Source organism: Sus scrofa, chromosome 15 (assembly GCF_054392235.1).
Source record: "Sus scrofa isolate SSC_HxYL_T2T_F1_AM1 chromosome 15, Sscrofa_HxYL_maternal_Yorkshire_Landrace_v2.0, whole genome shotgun sequence".
Taxonomy (NCBI): Eukaryota; Metazoa; Chordata; class Mammalia; order Artiodactyla; family Suidae; genus Sus; species Sus scrofa.
The window spans coordinates 45974323-45995283 of NC_139397.1; the positions used below are offsets into that span (position 1 = coordinate 45974323).

General features: G+C 46.0%; 1 protein-coding gene across 5 annotated transcripts; it reads right to left on the bottom strand.

Moving 5' to 3' along the window:
• Positions 1-271: 271 nt before the first annotated feature.
• On the bottom strand, positions 272-20347 carry PTPN18 (protein tyrosine phosphatase non-receptor type 18). Of its 5 annotated transcripts, none has more exons than XM_003133302.6 (15): positions 20189-20347; positions 17754-17862; positions 17373-17449; positions 17188-17283; positions 17038-17076; positions 5053-5121; positions 4149-4211; positions 3780-3922; positions 3043-3109; positions 2894-2971; positions 2717-2806; positions 2379-2467; positions 1216-1424; positions 695-769; positions 272-469 (listed from the first exon to the last, which is right to left on the bottom strand). In XM_003133302.6, the coding sequence occupies exons 1-15, from the start codon at positions 20279-20281 to the stop codon at positions 402-404; spliced, it is 1365 nt and encodes a 454-aa protein (XP_003133350.3). In that variant the 5' UTR covers positions 20282-20347; the 3' UTR covers positions 272-401. The 5 variants fall into 5 exon arrangements, with proteins under 5 accessions (XP_003133350.3, XP_084855844.1, XP_013837525.2 ...); XM_084999718.1 differs by having other exon boundaries at positions 17188-17293; XM_013982071.3 differs by lacking the exon at positions 17038-17076.
• Between the last annotated feature and the right edge of the window lie 614 nt (positions 20348-20961).

A 20961-nucleotide genomic window follows, 5' to 3' on the forward strand; every position in this document is an offset into this window, starting at 1 on the left:
CTGAATGGGGAAGGGGGGAAGTGGGGGGGGTCAATCCATGGGCTGAATGAGTGAAGGAGGCTCTGATACTGAGATGAATCACTTCCTTCAACCTGTGATAGGGACAGCTGCAAGAAGCCTATTTGTCTATTCTCCCCTTCACAAGTAGAGGCCCTGTATAGACCCTTGGGGTTGAGTTTATTCTTGAATTTGCTCAGTGTAACCTCATCAGTCATCATCACCCCAAGCCTCATGCCTTGAACGCTATAATCACTGGGACAAAGCCCCCACATTTCCAACAGGGAGAAACTTTTATTTTGATTCAGCCCATCATTTCCATTCCCAACACTGCAAAGAGCACAGCAGAGCCCTCAGCAGTCCGGGCACTTCTATGGAGCAATAGGCAGGCAGGGGTGCAGCACTCACACCCGGGTCCACTCGGCAGGGGGGTCCCGGGGTCCTTTAGGCCTTCCAATACGCAGGTTGAAGCCTGGAAGAGGAAGGGACCGCGCAAGGCTTATGGAGCAGCTCAGGTGCGGAGAAGTAGGCAACCCGTGGAAAGTCATCCCCAAGCCTCCAGGCCCTCCTGGTTTACTGCAGCCACATCCACAGGACCCTGAGGGCGTGAGTCCCTTGCCATCATCCCTAAACCCCAAACGCCTGGGATGCAGTTAAAGCTGCAGAGAGTCTCAGCGACCCAGGATGTCTGACTTACCTAATCCAGTGGTCTGCGCTCCATTCCCCACGTCCTCATAGGCGCCGGGCCCATCAGGGTTTTGGTCAGCAGTAACTACGGGCAGCAAACACGCAACAGATCAACTCAGGCCACCCGGCCGAGTTCCCGGAACCCACCGCTACGCAGAGACACGCCCTCCCGGCCCAGGCCCAGAGAAGGCCGGCTGGGGGCAGAGGGCTGGAGCCCAGAGGGAGGGGGCGTGGCTGTGGGCGTGGTCAAGACCAAGCCCTCCACTCAAAGTGGCCTGGCCTGAGACCGCGGTTTGGCCCAGGACGCTTCCGGACATGGCCAGATGCCTGGCAACAGTCCCTGAGGCGTGACCGGGGAAGTCTGGACTTCAGCCTCCGGGGCGTGACCGAGCCGGACTCGGTGGCGGGGGTCCTCCTAACCGCCAGGTTCCCCCAGTCCCCAGCCACCCGGGGTCGGGGAAAGGAGCAAGTGGGGCCTGGCCCTTCCCAGCCCCGCGCCCCGCGCTCCGCGCCACGGCCGCCTCGACTCACCGCGGCCCGGTAGCGCCCCGCGCGCGTCCTCCGCGTGCGCCTGCGGCCGCCGGGCGCGTGACATCACCTGGCTGTAGAGCGGCGCCTCCTCCTCGCCGCGCGCCCGCGAGCCCGCCCCGGCCCCGGTGCCCGCGGGAGCCGCGCGCTTTTGCACCACGGCGTACGTGTCGGCCATGGCGAGGGCCGGGGGCCCGGGCACCGAGATGCTCCTGCGGTTGGGGAGGGCGGGGAGGAAGTGAAACGGCAGCGCAGCGCCGAGGCGGGGGAAGGAAGGGGCAGCGCGCTCAGCGCACAAACTACCCGCTTCCTTCCCGCTGGTGGCAGCGCGCAGTTCGGGCGGAGATGGAGGCGGTAGAGTCTCTGGGGAAGGGAGTCTTGTTTCTATATCCCTAGCGCCCGGCATGTTGGAAGGATGAAGAAGGGAAGAGGCCAGCCTGGCAGGTGAATGGGGCAGGATATTGGTATTGAGAAGCGGTCATTTCTGTATAGTTGTTTCTTGAATAAACGAATGAGGAAGTGACATGTAAAGAGAAAGAAGGGAGAGCCCCAAAATGGAGAGCTGGTCTCAAAGGCAAAGGGCTGAAGTCTCTAACACCAGACCTGAGGTCTGACATGGTGGGCAGCCAAAAAATAATCTGCCGATGGAGTTCCCTTTCTGGCGCAGAGGAAACGAATCCATGGACTGGAACCATGAGGTTGCGGGTTTCATCCCTGGCCTCGATCAGTGGGTTAAGGATCTGCATTGCCATAACCTGTGGTGTAGGTCAAAGATGCTGCTTGGATCTGGCATAGCTGTGGCTCTGGCGTAGGCCCGGAGGCTACAGCTCCGATTGCACCCCTAGCCTGGGAACCTCCATATGTCGGGGGTGCAGCCCTAAAAAGACAAAAAGACCAAAAAAAAAAATTCTTTTGAATTAACGAGTGGAGCGTGAGTAAGGGCTAACATCAGAATGTAGGGTTTGCCTTAGCCACAGAGGCAATGGGATCTCTGGGATTAAAGAGTCATCTTTGGGTGGGGGGTGGTTATAGAGCTCAGTTCAAGAAAGAGCCAGTGAATATTTGGTGAACTGAGGGGCAAGGAAACAGCTGGTGCTTCAAGGGTGAGGACAGGGTTGGCCTCCAAGCATGAGAAATTGGAAGACTGAGGGGATGGAGCTGGGTACCTGAGGACCCCGCCGGATGGGCGGGCCATGGCAGAAAGGGTCTGGGAAGTCCGGAGGGAGAGGGCATCATCGTAGAGCGGGGCACAGTTCTGGGGAAAGACAGGAGGGCGAGGGTATGAGACTTTGGAGGAAACTGTCCAGGCTCCTGGTGGAGGTCACTGTGGGCTCTGGAGGGGAAGCCTAAGAGGGAACGGTTTTATCAGACTGGGAGCAAGGAGGAGGACTTGGATTTCATAGTGAGTCAGTCTCTGCTCCCAGGAATCCAAGGGCTGGATGCTTCAAAGGTAGACCTGTGCTTTGGGTCCCAGTCTCCCAGGGTTGGAAGGGAGCCTTGGTACCTCCTTGAGGTTCTGGTAGTGAGGGCTGGCGTTTTGAAGGGCTGCAAGGAACATCTGAGCCACTGTGTGGTACAGGAACCTGTACTGCTCCTGGGGGTGGGAGGAAGAGGGGTCACGGAGAACGGAAGACAAGAGGAAAAAGGGTATGTACTGGGAATGAGGAGAGCCAGCTCGCACCTCTGTCTGCACAGCAGATGGCCGCTGCCTCCGAATGTTGAGGACCACATTGAAGAGGCTGAAGTCAGGTGGGATCATCTAGGGCAGAGAGATGGGCACATGAGCAGGACCTCGTGGGCATAAACCCACACCAAGTGCCCTCTTCATACCTGGGTCAGGAGCAACTGCCTCACATAGTCCACAATGCACAGGACACCTGTTCGCCCACAGCCGGCACTGACAAGTAAGAAGCAGATGGAGCTCGGTGAGGGCCTGCGCACAGCCCCTTTTAGAAAGGGCATTTGGGGTTAGGGTGAGGACCTTAATGGGGGGGAGTCCCTTACATCTTTTGATTCCCAGAATCCCATGTTATGATTTGAAAGGAAAAACTTTTTATTTGTTTGTATTTGTTGAGCACCAACTGCAATGCTTACTCCCCAGCAGACAGTCTGTGCTCAGTATATGCTAACGATTTCAGTTGCAACTTGAACAACCATGGCCTCAGATTTCCTTGAAACTGGCACTAATAAAAACTGCAAGACTGGAGTTCCCGTCGTGGCTCAGTGGTTAGCGAATCCGACTAGGAACCATGAGGTTGTGGGTTCGATCCCTGGCCTTGCTCAGTGGGTTAAGGATCCGGCGTTGCCGTGAGCTGTGGTGTGGGTTGCAGACGCTCTGTGGCTCTGGAGTAGGCTGGTGGCTACTGCTCCGATTCGACCTCTAGCCTGGGAATCTCCATATGTCGTGGGAGTGGCCCAAAAAATGGCAAAAAGACATACACACACACACACACACACACACACAAACCTGCAAGACTGGTTCCAAGCCCTGCACTGTCCTCTCCATGCTCCCTACCCCCCACTATCTCCTCTGTTCCACCAGACCCTCAAAAGCCCATTTCCTAGACCTGCAGTGGACACAGAGGGGGCTGGGGCCAGATCCCTGGAGGCGACGGGCTTCTTCCACCATAACGAGCACATGGTCGGGATTGCTAGGGACCCCTCTGTCTGGCCAGGACATATACTGCAGCTGGTACACAGAGCGGGCTTCCTGAAACACAGAAAAAGAGGGACAGAGAATGAAAAATGAAAAAAAAAAAAAGCATTTATTGAGCACCTATTAAGTGTTAGCCCCAGTTCTCCAAATCTTCCATTTCAATGCAACAGATAATAACTGAAGAGATGAGTACTATTGTTAATGCCCATTTTATAGATGAGAACACAGAGACAGAAAATAGCTTTCCTCATGTGGGAGTCTCCTCCTCCCCTCTCAATACCTTCTGGAAGGTGACCTGGAGGGTCCTGAGTGTGAGGTCTGCATTCAGCCAGGTCTCCCTTATCTGTGGATGTGGGGCATAGGGGAAGAGGGTGGAAAACAAAGATCACGGGTGCCAAAAGACACATTTACAGAAAACAAAGCATTTCTGATTTAAAAATCAAATATAAACAACATAGTTTAAAAATTCATTTAGGGAGTTCCCTTTGTGGCTCAGTGGTTAACAAACACAACTAGGATCCATGAGGATTCGAGTTTGATCCCTGGCCTCACTTAGTGAGTTCAGGATCCAGCGTTGCCATGAACTATGGTGTAGGTCACAGACACGGCTCGGATCTGGTGTGGCTGTGGCTGTGGCTGTGGCCAGCAGTTGCAGCTCCAATTCAACCCCTAGCCTGGGAACTTCCATATGCCTTGGGTGTGCCCCTAAAAAGCTGAAGAAAAAAAAAATCATTTAGCCCAAATATCCCCCATAGCTTTTGCGAAAGAGGGGAGAAAGAGGAACTATGATTACATATCCAACAAGCTCATTTACCGGGCAACAAAGAAATGTCTTTTGTTCTATAACAAAAGTGTCATTGTATGTATGCAGTACCACCTGTTAATGTATGACTTGAGGTGAGAGATTTTCCTGAGTTCTTCTGAAATGGGAAGGTAAATAAGAATTTTGAGAACCTAACCAGACATGTGTATAATCACAGAGATAACCATGATAGTAGCTAAAATGCAAAAGCAGTGCATAATGAGTTCTAACTATTTGCCTGCTAATACCAGAGAGCTTCCTGCAGTGTGAGGTGGACTGTGGGAAAACTGTTCATTCTTTCAGGTCCAGCCCAAAAGCTTTCCATTCAGAATCTTCTGTGAAACCTCCCACAACATCTGTTCCCACCTCTGCCCCAGCTCACCAGAGTGACGCAGAAAGGCCCAATCTGCAGTGGCTCCTGTTCTTGGGCCCAGTAACGCTCACACTTTTTCTGCAAAAGGCAAGGGAAAAGGGGCAGTCAGTGAAGAGGGGGTGTCTGTCTCGAGTTCAGATCCATACGTGCACACCCCCACGGACAGCCCAGGTTGCTGGTGGGAGCACAGGCAGCTATAAAAGAGGCCAGCCAGCAGAGCCTCATCAGTGTAAATACACACAGCCCCAGTGGAGATGTGAGTCTCTGACTGTGCAGGAGGAAAACATCCAGGATATTCTTCTACTGGAAGCAACCAAAAACCTAGACAAAATATATGAGCCACTGTTTTCAAACACTGGACCACAGGCACTGCCAGACTGTGATACTGCCTAGAGGCAGCAGTAACCAGGCTGCAGGAGATAAAGAGTCTGATGATCCCACTGAGTTCAGGAGCCAGAGACAAGGGCTCAGGGAGGCCAAGGGAGAACAGAGCTGTGGAATCAAAAGCAAAGAACTCCAGAAGTCTGCATAGGGTCCCGGTAAGTCTTTAGCTGAATAATAATCTGGGCACAGATAACATGAAACCCCATGAAGCCAGGCAAGAATAACTTCCCATGAAAATTTAATAAAGATTAATAACTAGGGGCCTAGAAGATGAACCCTTCTTAGGCTCACAATGGGACAGAAGGAATTTACATTTCCTCCAGCCAGCATGGAGAGACCTGACTGATTCAGTAGGGAACCCAAAGGACCACACATCAGAAGTAGAATGAGGGAGTTCCCATTGTGGCTCAGTGGTTAATGAATCTGACTAGGAACCATGAGGTTGCAGGTTCCATCCCTGGCCTTGCTCAGTGGGTTAAGGATCTGACGTTGCTGTGGCTGTGGTGTAGGCTGGCGGCTTCAGCTCTGATTAAGAGTCCTAGCCTGGGAACCTCCATATGCCACGAGTGCAGCTCCAGAAAAAAGACGAAAAAAAAAAAAGAGAATGAGTTTAGTTCCAAAATAAAGGCTCTCTAGATCTGCCCTAAAAAAGCTTAAAAACAAATCTTAAAATGATCAAACATCCATTTGCCTTCCAGGAAAATGTCCAACACTCTGTAAAGGAAGATTAAAAAACCCAACTCTTAACTTGTGTAAAATTAAAAATACTAAGCATCCAATAAAAGTTTACTAGATAGGAGTTCTCATCGTGGCTCAGCGGTTAACGAACCCAGCTAGCATGCATGAGGACCCAGGTTCGATCCCTGACCTCACTCAGCGGGTTAAGGATCCAGCATTGCTGTGGCTGTGGTGTAGGCTGGCAGCTGTAGCTCCGATTGGACCCCTAGTCTGGGAACCTCCATATGTCTCAGGGGCAGCACTAAAGACGACCAAAAAAAAAAAAAAGTTTATTCTATATACAAAGAAGCAAGAAAATGTGACCTATATCCAGGAGAAAAATCAGCAGAAAAAGACCCACTAGAGATGAGGAAAGAAGCAGACAAAGACAGCTTTTATAAGTATTATAAATATATTCAAAAATGAAAAGGGAAATGGGGAGTTCCCGTCGTGGCGCAGTGGTTAACGAATCTGACTAGGAACCATGAGGTTGCGGGTTCGGTCCCTGCCCTTGCTCAGTGGGTTAAGGATCCGGCGTTGCCGTGAGCTGTGGTGTAGGTTGCAGACGCGGCTCGGATCCCGTGTTGCTGTGGCTCTGGCGTAGGCCGGTGGCTACAGCTCCGATTCAACCCCTAGCCTGGGAACCTCCATATGCCGCGGGAGCGGCCCAAGAAATAGCAACAACAACAACAACAACAACAAAACAACAACAAAAAAAAGACAAAAAAAAAAAAAAAAAAGAAACTTCAAAGCTGAAAAACAGGATTTCAAATTTATGATTTTAAACACAATCAAAAGCTATTTGTGATTAATAAAAAAAAAGAAAAGAAAAGAAAAGGGAAATGGGAAATGATGAAAGTGTGGTGGCCTAGTGGTTAGGACTTGGTGCTTTCCCTGCTGCAGCCAGGGGTTCAATCCCTAATCTGGGAACTGAGATCCCACATCAAGCCACTGTACACCACAGCCAAAATAAATAAGTAAGTAAATAAATAAGACCCAAATGGAACTTCTACAGAGGAAAAACAAAATATATGAAATTAAAAAATGAACTAATAGCAGATTAGACAGCAGAAGAAAAGATCTGTGAACACAAAGACACAGCTATAGAAACTATTCAAAATTAAAAAGAGGAAAAATGGGAAATTAACAGAGAATCAGATACCTGTGGAAATATATCAAGTGGTCTAATATATGTGTGCTTAGAGTCCAGAAGGAGAGAAGAGGGGAAAACAGAAACTATTTTTGAAGAAATAATAGCTGGAAATTATCCAAATATGATGAAACTATGAACCCACAGATCCAAGAAGGTCAATGAATCATAGAAAGAATAATCATAAAGCTATATCAAGGCAGATCATGATCAAATTGCTAAAAAGCAATGATAAAGAAGAAAATCATAAAAGCATGTCTCTCACACACACACTACATACTAAGGAATAAGGATAAGGATGACAGCAGAATTTTGTCAGAAACTCTGTGAGTCAGAGGTCAATGGTGTGATACCCTAAAAATGCTCAAATTTAAAAAATAAATTTCAGACAAAAGCTATGAGATTTTGTCACAAACAAAGCTGCACTATGAGAAATATTAAAGTAAGCTCTTTGTACAAAAGAAACATGATTCCAGGTGGAATACAGACCTACACAAAAGGATGAAAAGTAAAGAAAAAGATAAAGATAAATATGTAGCTAAATGTAAAAGTTTCTTATCATTTTTAACATTTTTTTTTTAGTCTTTTTGTCTTATTTTAAGGCCACACCCACGGCATATGGAGGTTCCCAGGCTAGGGGTCCAATTGGAGCTGTAGCCGCCAGCCTATGCCACAGCCACAGCAACACCAGATCTAAGACTCGTCTGCAGTCTACACAACAGCTCATGGCAATGCCGGATCCTTAACCCACCGAGCGAGACCAGGGATCGAACCCGCAACCTCATGGTTCCTAGTCAGATTTGTTTCTGCTGTGCCATGACAGGAACTCCTCATTTTTAACATCTTTAAAAGACAATCTAGGAGTTCCCGTCGTGGCTCAGTGGTTAACGAATCCGACTAGGAACCATGAGGTAGCGGGTTCAGTCCCTGCCCTTGCTCAGTGGGTTAACAATCCAGCGTTGCTGTGAGCTGTGGTGTAGGTTGCAGACGCGGCTTGGATCCCCCGTTGCTGTGGCTCTGGCGTGGGCTGGTGGCTACAGCTCCTATTCGACCCCTAGCCTGGGAACCTCCATACGCCGCGGGAACAGCCCAAGAAATAGCAAAAAGACAAAAAATAATAATAATAAAATAAAAAATAAATAAATAAAAGACAATCTAGGAGTTCCTGTTATGGCAAAAGCAGAAATTAATCCAACTGGTATCCATGAGGATGTGGGTTCTATCCCTGGCCTCAGTGGGCTGGGGATCTAGCGTTGTTGTGAGCTGTGGTGTAAGTTGCAGATGTGGCTCTGATCCTACATTGGTGTGACTGTGGTGTTGGCCGGCAGCTGTAGCTCTGATTCGACCCCTAGGCTGGGAACCTACATATGATATGGGTAAGGCCCTTAAAAAAAAAAAAAAAAAAAAAAAAAAAAAGACAATCTAATGAATTTTACCAAAAAAAGAGGAGGAATTCATAGCAATCCTTCAGAAACTTTTCCCAAAAAGTGAAGAAGGAATATTTCCCTACATATTGTACGAGATCAGTATTACTCTGTACAATAACCATACACAGACATTACAAGAAAAGAAAACTACTAAACAACGTCTCAAGAACATAGACACAGACTTCACTTTGGTGAAACAGGATTAGCGGCATCTTGGGAGCACTGGGACACATGTTCAATCCCTGGCCTGGCACAGTGGGTTAAGGATCTGCATTGCCACAGCTTCAGCTTAGGTCTTGACTGTGGCTCATTTCTGATCCCTGGCCTGGGAACTCCATATGCTGCAAGGCGGCAAAAAAAAAAAAAAAGGAAAAGAAAGAAAAGAAAATATATATATATTTATACATTTATATATATACAAATACATACATATGTATCCTCAACAAAATAGTAACAAAAGATTATATATATTAAACAATTTGGATTAATCCCAGGAGCACGAGGTTGGTTCAATATATGAAAATCAATATATGAAAGTCAATTATCATAATAATGGAATATAAAACAAAAACACATGATCAACTGAATAGATTCAGAAAAAAATTTCTGAACAAAATGCAATACCCTTTCATGATAAAACACAAAAAGAACTAGACATAGAAATTCTTCATCATGATTTAAAAAATGAAAGCAAACAAAAAACACACATCTACCAAAACTTACAGCTAACCTAAGACTTAACGGTGAAAGACTGAATGTTTTGTGCTTAAGATCAGGAACAAGAGGAGTTCCCATCGTGGCGCAGTGGTTAACGAATCTGACTAGGAACCATGAGGTTGCGGGTTCGATCCCTGGCCTTGGTCAGTGGGTTAAGGATCCAGCGTTGCCGTGAGCTGTGGTGTAGGTTGCAGACACGGCTTGGATCCCGCGTTGCCACGGCTCTGGTGTAGGCTGGTGGCTACGGCTCAGATTGGACCCCTAGCCTGGGAATCTCCATATGCTGTGGGAGTGGCCCAAGAAATAGCAAAAAAAGACAAAAAAAAAAAAAAAAAAAAAAAAAAAAAAAGATCAGGAACAAGAGGAGCTCCCGTCGTTGCTCAGCAGTAACGAACCCGACCAGTAGTATCCATGAGGATGCAGTTTTGATCCCTGACCTCACTCAGTGGGTTAAGTATCTGGCATTGTCGTGAGCTGTGGTGTAGGTCGCAGAGGAGGCTTAGCACTGCAGCTCCAATTCTACCCCCTAGCCTGGGAACTTCCATATGCCTCAGGTGTGGCCCTAAAAAGACCAAAAAAAAAAAAAAAAAATCAGGAACAAGATAAGTTTATTTGCATTTCCCACTTCTGTATAACTTCGTATTACAAGCTGTAGCCAGTGCAATTAGGGGAAAAAATGAAGGAAGGAAAGGAGGGAAGGTGAGAGGGAGGAAGGGTGGGGGTAGTAGAAGAAGGAAGAAGAAAGTTTACTCAGATTTGGTAGTAAAACTATCTCAATTTGTAGATTGCATGATGTTACATATAGAAAAGTCTAAATAATGCACATACATGCGTGTACGTGCGCATGCACGCATATCACACAAGCTATTAGAGCTAATAAATGAATTTGGCAAGGTTACAGAAAACGAAATCAAGACAGAAACATCAATTTATTTTCATATAAAGAAAACTATTGTTTGCAATACCCCCAAAATTGATAGACAGGTTCAAGATCCTTATCAAAATTCTAGAAGTCTTTTTGAAGCTATCAGCAAGGTGATCTTAACATTGATATATAAAGATTAATATGTTAACATTAATAAATGTGTCATGGCTACCAAAGACCACAGTCTGGTTTGATGATTCAATAGGAAGACACACAGGATCCAGCAGAGAGTTGTACTCACGGCGACAATTTACCACAATGAACGGATATAGAAGAAAGAGCAAAGGGTAAAGGCTCATGATGTGAAGGTGCCAGCTTCCAAGGTTCTTCTCCCAGTGGAGCAGTGAGTTGTGACCACACATGTGAAACGTCCACAGGGATGCTCCTTAGGAACTCAGTGCCCAGGGTTTTTACTGGGGCACTTTCTGTGGTATGTAAGCACTCTGATTCACATGTGCCCAAACTTAGACACCCAGAAGGAGGAAGCACAGGTATTCACGTAAACCTATTGTCACAAACACATTGTTTGTATAAACAATTTAGGCATAGAGAGCCAGTTTTATTGGAAATCCACTTTCCAGCCAAGAGCTAAACTTACAGGAAGGCCTTTTTAAGCACAAGCAGTATGGCTGCTCTGTTAACTATTTTCTGCATGGCAAGTGACTCAGAATAGCCAAAACAATCTTGAAAAATGAAGGACAAATCTGGAGGACTCACACTTCCTGATTTCAAAAATTATTACAAAGCTACAATAATGTGTAGCACTCATACATTGACAGATCAATCAATGGAACAGAATGGAGACTCCAGAAATAAGCCTTTACATGTGTGGTCAATTGATTTTCAACAAGGTACCAAGACCATTCAATGAGGAAAACACAGGCTTTTCAACAAATGGTGCTGGGAAAACTGGGTATCTACATACAAAAGAATGAATTTGGATCCCTATTTCATACCATATACAAAAATTGAATCAGAGACCTAAATATAAGAGATAAAACTATAAAATACTTAGAGGAAAAGATAGGAGCAAATATTTTTGACCTTTGGTTTTACAACACCAAAAGCACATCAAAACATAACATAAACTGGAATTCCTCAAAATTAAAAAGTGCTTATGTTTCAAAGGACACTGTCAAGAAAATAAAAAGATGGGCGTTCCCTGGTGGTCTAGCAGTTAGGACTCAGCAGTTTTACTGTGGTGGCCCAGGTTCAATCTCTGGTCTAGGAACTGAGACCCCACATCAAGTTGCTGCATGCCTGCAGCAAGAAGAAAAAGGAGGAGGAGGAGGAGGGGAAAGAGAAGGAGGGGGAGAAGGGGGAGGAAGAGGAGGAGGAAGGACTTAAAACAGATACTTACATACTAATGTTCATAGCAGCATTATTCACAAGAACCAAAAGGTAGAAACAACCAAAAATGTCCATCAACAGATGAGTGTATAAACAAAATGTGGTGTATACACTCAATGAAATGTTATTCAGCCTTAAAAAGAATGAAATTCTGATGCGCTCTGCAACATGGATGAACCTTGAAAACATGGTAAGTGAAATAAGCCAAACACAAAAGGACAAGTATTGTATGATTCCACTGACACGAGCTACCCAGAATAGGCAAATTACTAGAGACAGAAATTAGGATGAAAGCTACCAAGAGGAGTTCCTGTTGTGGGTCAGCAGAAACGAATCTGACTAGCATCCATGAGGTTGTGGGTTCGGTCCCTGGCCTTGCTCAGTGGATTAAGGATCTGGCATTGCCATGAACTGTGATGTAGGTCACAAATGCACCTCGGATCTGGCATTGCTGTGGCTGTAGTGTGGGTAGCATCTACAGCTCAGATTCGACCCCTCACCTGGGAACCTCCATATGCTACAGGTTCAGCCCTAAAAAGACAAAAAAAGAAAAAAAAAAAAGCTACCAAGTGATGGGGGAAGGGGAAATGGGGTGTAATTATTAAGTGGATAAAGTTTCTGTTTGGACGATGAACAAAGTTCTGGGAATGGATAGTGGTAGTGGTTTGCAGCATTGTGAATGTACTTAATGTTTTTAAATCGAACACTTGAAATCATTAAAATGGAATATTATATATGTATAACTGCAACTGAAAATAAAAAGACACAAGGAGTACCCCTTCACACCCAATAAGATAGCTGCAATGAAAAAGAAAGACAATAACAAGTGTTGATAAGAATGTGGAGAAATTGGAACCCTCATACGTTGCTCATTGAAGTGTAAAAGACATAGGCCCTGTGGAAAACAGTTTGGCAGTTCCTCAAAATGTTAAAAATAGAGTTTATCATATGACCCAGCAATTCCACTTCTAGGTATATACCCAAGAGAAATGAAAACATACTTCTACACAAAAACTTGCACATGGAGTTCCCGTTGCAGCTCAGTGGGTTATGAATCCAACTAGTATCCATGAGGTTCAATCCCTGGCCTCGCTCAATGGGTTAATGGTCCGGCATTGCCATGAGCTGTGGCATAGGTCGCAGATGTGGTTCGGATTTGGTGTTGCTGTGGCTGTAGTGTAGGCCTGCAATTGCAGCTCCAATTCAAACCCCAGCCCAGGAAATTCCATATGCCACAGGTGGGGCCCTAAAAAGAAACAAATAAAAAACAAGCTTGGACATGAGTGTTAAATAGTAGCACTATTCATAATTGCCAAAAAGTGGGAAAAGCTCAAATTCTATAAAGTGATAAATGGATATATGAAATGTGTTAGACCCATTAAACAGATGTTATTCAGCAATCAGGAGTGACGTACTGATACATGCTACAATATGCATGAATGTAAAAAACACTACCTTAGTGAAAGAAGCCTGTCACAAAAGGCAACATACTGTATGATTCCAGTTATATGAAAAGTCCAGGGTGGGCAAATCTATAGAGACCAATAATAACATTAGGAGTTGCTTAGGGTGGAGTTTGATGGGAAATGGAATGTGACTGCTAATGGATACAGAGCTTCTTTAACAGGTGATGAAAATGTTCTAAAATTCATTGTGGTGATGGTTGTATACCTCAGAAACATACTGAAGACAAGTGAATCACACACTTTAGCTGGATAAATTCTATCTCAATAAAGTTGTTTTTTAAAAAAGATAATCTATAGCAAAAAAAATTAGCAGTGTGTTGTATAGTATATTTTGTATTTAGAATCCAACCTATGTCAACAATAGCTGGAAGCATGGAAAGAGAATACTGAAATATGCTACTGTAAAGTTCTTGCATTTTATATGAAACAGCATATTATTTGAACACAGACTAAGACAGGCACATAATACAAAGTATAACTGACTGTGAATAACAGGTGAATAATGACTGTGAAGTGGCTTCATAAAAATTCTCAGTAAAAAAAAAAAAGAAGACAGACAAGAAGAAAGACAAAGAACCGATGGAACAATAGAAGACAAATAGAAAAAGGGTAGATTTAGACACATTATTGGTTACCTTATATTAAAGACTAAATACTCCAGTAAAAGGCAGAGATTGTCAGACTGGATAAAACTGTAAGTGCCCACAATATGCTAGCTGTAAGAAACACACTTAAAAAATAAAGATGAACACAGATAAAAAGTAGAAGAATGAAAAATGATATATTACGTACACTTTAATCTCAAGACGTTTAAATGGCTACCTTAATATCAAAATACACTTCAGAGAAAGGAATATTACCAGAGAGAAAAGCAACATTACATGTTGAAACAAGATTGATTCATCAAGACATAGTCCTGGAGTTCCCGTCGTGGCGCAGTGGTTAACGAATCCAACTAAGAACCATGAGGTTGCGGGTTCGATCCCTGCCCTTGCTCAGTGGGTTAACGATCTGGCGTTGCCGTGAGCTGTGGTGTAGGTTGCAGACGTGGCTCGGATCCCACGTTTCTGTGGCTCTGGCGTAGGCCGGTGGCTACAGCTCCGATTCGACCCCTAGCCTGGGAACCTCCATATGCCGCGGGAGCGGCCCAAGAAATAGCAAAAAGACAAAAAAAAAAAAAAAAAAAAAAAAAAAAGACATAGTCCTAACTGTATGTGCACCCAATTACAGAATTTTAAAATATCTGAAGCAAAAACAGACAACTGAAAGGAGAAATATATCAATCTAAAATTAGAGTTAGAGATTCCAACACTCCTATTTCACCAAGTAATAGGGCAAATAGACCCCCCAAAAGTAAGAATAATAAGATTTGAAGAATACTATTGAAAAACTTGTCCTACTTGGTAATTATAGAACAACTGGAGGTTTCAACACTCTCTCAGGAACCAATGGAACATTTAGAGAAAAGAAATCAGTAAAGATTTTTCAGATACAGTAAAGATAAAAGATGTTAAAGTGTCCTTCAAAAAGACACAATCAGATGGACTGGGAGTTTGGGGTTAGTAGATACAAACTATTGCATTTGGAATGGATAAGCAATGAGATCCTGCTGTCTAATACAGGGAACTATATCTAGTCACTTGTGATGGAACATGATGGAAGATAATGTGAGAAAAAGAATGTATGTGTGCGTAAACATATATATATATATATATATATATATATATATATATGACTGGGACACTTTGCTGTACAGCAGAAACTGACAGAACATTGTAAATCAACCATAATAAAAAAAGACACAATCCATTTGACCTAATTGATATTTATAGACCACTCCACTCAACAAAGAAGAACACATATACTTTCCAAGTGCACACAGAACATTTATCAAGATAGATCATATCCATGGCCACAAAACAAGTTAGTACATAAGAAAGGACTGGAATCATATAAAGTTGTTCTTTGACAACAGAAAAATATATGGGAAAGTCCCCAAATATTTGGAAATTAAGCACAGCCATGGTAAAATACCAACAGCCAAAGAAGAAATAACAAGGGAAATTACAAAATATTTTGAATGAATTGAAAAAGAAGATATAATATATCCAGTTTGTGAGATGCAGCCAGAGCAGTGAGTAGAGAAAAATGAATGACATTAAATGCCTATATTTGGAACAAAATGACAAATGCATGATCTAAGCTTAAGCAATTAGAAAAAAAGGGCAAGTAAATCCAAGAAGGAAGATAAAGAAATTAATGAAATAAAACATGGCATATGGAGGTTCCCAGGCTAGGGGTTGAATTGGAGCTGTAGCTGCTGGCCTACACAAAGCCACAGCAATGCAGGACCCAAGCCGGATCTGCAACCTACACAACAGCTCATGGCAACACCAAATCCTTAACCTGCTGAGCAAAGCCAAGGATCGAACCTGGGTCCTCATGGATGCTAGTCAGATTTGTTTCTGCTGCGCCACAACGGGAACTCCCCAAAGCTGCTTCTTTAAAAAAAAATAATAGGAGTTCCCGTCGTGGTATGGCGGAAGCAAATCTGACTAGGAACCATGAAGCTGCAGGTTTGATCCCTGCCTCACTCAGTGGGTTAAGGATATGGAGTTGCTGTGGCTGTGGTGTAGGCCGGCAGCTGTAGTTCTGATTAGACCCCTAGCCTGGGTGCCTACATGTGCCATGGGTGAGGCCCTAAAAAGCAAAAAATAAATAAATAAATAAATAAATAATAAAATTGATAAATCTCTAGCCCAAGGATTGGCTAGCTTTCTATAAAGCACCAGATAATAAATATTTTAGACTTTGCAAGCCATACAATCTACCTAACTTGCAACTACTGCACTTGCCCATTGTAGCATGAAAGCAGGTATCCACACTATGTGAAAAAAGTGAGTGTGGCTATGTTCTAATACATTTTTATTTACAAAAACAGGCAGCAGGACAGATTTAGTATAAGAGCTAAAGTTTACTGGTCTTTATTCTAGCCAGACTGACATAGGGGAGTCAAACAGGCCATACAAACTATCAAGATTAAGAATGAAAAAGGTGCATCACTACAGATTGTACAGACTCCATGATCAGCCAGTCATCCCACAGCAGTACTCACTCCACCCTCAGCCCTGTCCAGGGGCAGGCCAGGATGCAGAAACCATGTGCCTTCAATGTTGACATATATTTACATATAGTTATCGAGTAATTTATGCTAATGGGCAAAACAAAGATCCCTGCCCTCATGGAATCAGGGAGACTGAGAATGAACAATATACATAATACATCTGTAGGTTACCTTATATGTTAGAAGTTGGTAAGAACTGTGAAGGAAAAAGTGAAAGTGGGACAAGGAAAGGAGAGTGGGAGTGCTGGGAATTTCAAATGGGGTAGGATCCAGGAAGATCTCACTGGGGAAAGAGCATCTGAGCCAAGATCTGAAGACGGTGGTGGAGCAGGCCAAAGGGAAAAATGTCCCAGCAGAGGGAACAGACAAAGCATAGGACCCAAGGCAGAACAAAGGCCAGAGTGGTTGAAGTGGAGAGAATAAGGGGGAGACAGGTGGAAAGAGAGATGAGAGCTCAACTGGGGAAGCCACACTTATAGGGCCCTCTGGTCTATAGTGTAGAATGGGGTGAGAAAGCCAGCAGGAAAGCAGCTGCCAACATTGGATGGGTGAATCCCATGAATAAAAAAAAGTCAAGCAAAAACTTAAAGACAGAAACAGTGGGCTTTCAGAAGAGCTATGGTGGGGACACCCCAAGAACTGAGCCCTTGAGTCATGGGATCAGAGAGCTCAAATGATTTCTCCAGTCTCCTCCCTGCACAAGGACATGCCTTCTAGGGGTTGAGGACACCTACCCGCCCGTTCTCAGTCTCCCGACAGGCCATCAGGATTACCTAGACAAGAAGGGTAAAGGGACAGGGAGGTGATTTGGTTTGAGAGTGGGGTAAACAGAGTAAAGGAGGACCCAGAATGTTAGCCCCACCTCGCCCTCCCCCAAAGCTGACCTTGACCCCAAACTCCCAGATGAGGCGCCAGAAGTCTAGCATGGTGTGAGGCAGGGGTCCTTGTGTGGCGATGTAGGCCTGGCTTCCATCTGTGCCCTAGCAGAGGCTAAGTTCACTATGGAGATCCCGCTGATACCGCCCACCCCCACCCCGACCTCTGCCCCTTCCCTGGCTCCCAGCCTAACCCTGATGAAGTTGCCATTGATGTAGTCACCATGTCCCTCTTCCTGGAGCAGGGAAAGGATCACTCGTGTCTGATCATCTGCCAGCGGGAAAGATGAGAAACATGGAGTTTGGGGGTGACAGGGACATCAAGGCCCTGATGGTCTCCTGGATGAAAGCCAGCAGGGGACAGATGGTATACCTAGCAGGGATGTCACCGAGGTGTACTCATGGGCTGCTAGGGAGAAATGCAGCCACAGCAGAGCTCTGGGAGGCAAGGTCTGGGAGCCCAGTGGTGACACAGGGAATCCGGGCTAATACCAGGACTGCCCATGGGGTGGGGACCTTAGGAGCTGCACCAACCCCTCGGGAAGGCCTCACCCCCATTCCCAGCCATGACTTACATGGCAGCACATCTTTGTAGCGGTTCTTCCTCACATTCTCTTGTCGACTACCAGCCTCGGTGGAGAGCACGCCGTCAGTCTTCCAGGCAGCTGAGTGGGCCCGGATGTCCTGAAGGGAAGACAGCAAGAGAAGACCCAGGAGAGGGAGGAGAGAGCAAAGAGCGGAGCCAGGTCAGAGTCCTAGGACACTGAGGATCTCACGGGGATACACAGCACGTGACCTACAAGAGGTGAATGCAGCATCATAAAAATTCAATAATTGTAGCGACTCAAGAGTGCCTCCTCTTTGCCAGACTCTGTAAGGGCATTGAGGGGACATGTGTAAGGGACATCTGCAAGATCCCTCTGAAGTAGGTACTGTTATTGAGGTATCCACTGTGCAGGTGAGAAAGTTGAGTCACCACATGTTTGAGTGACTTGCTGAATGTCCCACCCAGGAGTGAGGTGAGTGTTGAACTCAGACCTCTGAGTATCTAACCCCTGTACACTCAAAATGTATTACTTTGTGTTGTGAACAATAATTGTAATATATTATGTAGTTAATATAAAAAACATGATGATACACAATATATAGGACAATATACAATGTACATGAATGACTTGTGAAACTAGACACTGTAGCTGTTTTACTACTGTTAGATCTTTATAATTAGTGAATTGTATTACCATCATCATCAGGTATTTATAATCATGATAATAAGGAACACCTACAAAGCCACCACTGGGTGCAAGCCCAGTGTACTTACACCCATCAGGTCATTTAAATCCCATGGACACACTAGTGCAGTGGGTACCACTACCGATATTTCTACTATCGGTAGAAATGAAAAAACCAAAGCCTAGGGAGACCCAAAGATTCCTGTGAGTGCAGGAGACTGCTGGCAGGAGGGTGGCCTCCAGCAACTGGCACTGTTCACCACCTAGCCTTCTGCACAGGGGTCTTCAGCACTGCTCACTGTCCCAGACTGGACCCAGACCCAGATGGGCATGATGACATGTACCACCTGGGTATTATGTGTTTATATTTACTATGTACATTTTCATACTGAATAAATTACATGTTTTGTTTATTACACATTTGTTATATACAACATCTATTTTTATATCTGTATATTTCTTTTATCTATTTGTCACATACTTAGGAATTTGAATAACTGCTTATTTTGTAAATTCCATGTTGTATTTGTTTATTCTATTGTTTTATGAACTTTTTGTTTGTTTGTTTGCCTTTTCTAGGGCTGCTCCAGCAGCATATGGAGATTCCCTGGCTAGGGATCTAATTGGCACTGTAGCTGCCTGCCTATGCCACAGCCACAGCAACACTGGATCTGAGCCGAGTCTGTGACCTACACCACAGCTCACAGCAACACCAGATCTTTAACCCACTGAGCAAGGCCAGGGATCGAACCTGCAACCTCATGGTTCCTGGTCGCATTCATTAACCCCTGCGCCACGATGGGGACTCCTTATGAACTTTAATGCTATGAAAATTATAATGTATGATCATATTTATACAGATTCACTATAGATGTTATATGTATTAATTTCATTAATTTGATTCTGTTAGCAATTTTTATTGTACTTAATGATTATCTAGTCATTTATTAATGCTTATACACATATATTTGTTAAACTTATTTTTAAATTTGAGATATGTCACCATATATTGTGTTTACATATTTGCACAGCACGTTTCTATGTTATATTTAAAACATCTTAGCACGTGTAGTATGTGATGCCCATGACGCTACTGCATCACCACTCCATGCGTATAGCTTGCATTACTCCATTGTCAAGTTTCGAATATTACCATTAGTGACAAAGTCGTCTGTGAAGTGAGCTCTCAGGATGTGCTTAGCGCTTTTTACCCACACTGGTTATTTTAATCCTCAGGTCAGTTTAGTCATCAACGTCCGCTACTCACCCAAGGAGAAACCGAGGCCAGAGGGGGTAGGTAAAACCCCCCGGGGCCACAGCGCCTATCTGAGCTGGTGACCACACCCTTGCCGCAGCGGGGCCTCTTGGTTCCTCTTCCCCTAGCCCCTTCTTCCCCAGGACCACAGGAGTGACCTCCGGGTCATCAGGAGCGGCCGGGTGTCGCGCGTCCAGCACAGGTGCACGCCCGCCCTCCCCCGCCCAGCCTGCCCAACAACGGGATGGTTCCGGGAGCGAAGCGAGGGCTCCAGGACCCGAGGGCGTGTGCGGCCCCGCCCAGCCCAGCAGTGGACTTCGCCCTCCGGGGCTCTGCGGACCAGACGGTGAAGACAGGGAGAGATTGCGACAGAGAGAGGTGCTGGGGAGAGAAAAAGACCTGGAGGCGAGGAGACGCCCCTGCACGCCAGAAACAGAGGCAAAGCGCAGCAGAGCGCACAGAAGAACAAACGTCCAGATCGTCCAGGGCAAGCCCGCGCCGCCGTCCACACTCGCCCACTCACGCTGAACTCGCCGGCGAGGACCGCCCCCTCCCGGCCGCCCCGCGCCTCCAGCTGCTCCAGGAAGCTCCGCACCGCGTCCAGGCTGTGGCTCATGGCGCCGCCGGCCAGCAAGGTCCCGTCCAGCTGCAGCGCTCCGCGCTCCTAGCTAGTGTAGACTCCGTGGGAGGATGCCGAGGCCCCGCCTCCAATCTCGCCAGCTAATGGAAGTGCGCAGCGACGGGCAGGACACGCCCCTAAGCCAAAGACCCTCAGAGCCTGTCCCCGCCCCCGCCCACAGGCTCCAGGACCCGCTGCTGGGCCAAAAACTTGTCCTGCCCCGGCGCTTCCGTTTTTTGTGGCCACCGCGCGGGCTTGGCTGAGTCCGCACGATCCCAGGGACACCTCCTTCCTCGGACCCGGGAGTCCGCGCCGGGGCATGCATGACAGCGAACCTTCACCCGGCCTGGTGTCCTGGGAGCTAGGTTTTGTCCAGATCCGAGAAGGGGTGGTGCGGCAGCTGTGGGTGGAGCTGGTCGCCTAGTTTGAGCTGCAACTTGTGCCTGGCGGACCCCGCGTGGGGACCGTCCCGCGTTGTGCACTCCGGCGGGGTCCGAGAGAGGTCGGGGGAGGTAGCCGCAGGGGAAAATGACACCCGGGCACCTGGGCTGTGGGGCTGAATCCTTGTATTTCTTAAGATTGCTTCTTTTTCTGAGTTGTGCAAAGAAGAGTTGAGGACGCCAAAATCCAGTCCAAATTTGAGGATCTCAACTCACATAAACCTTATTGGAAAATGA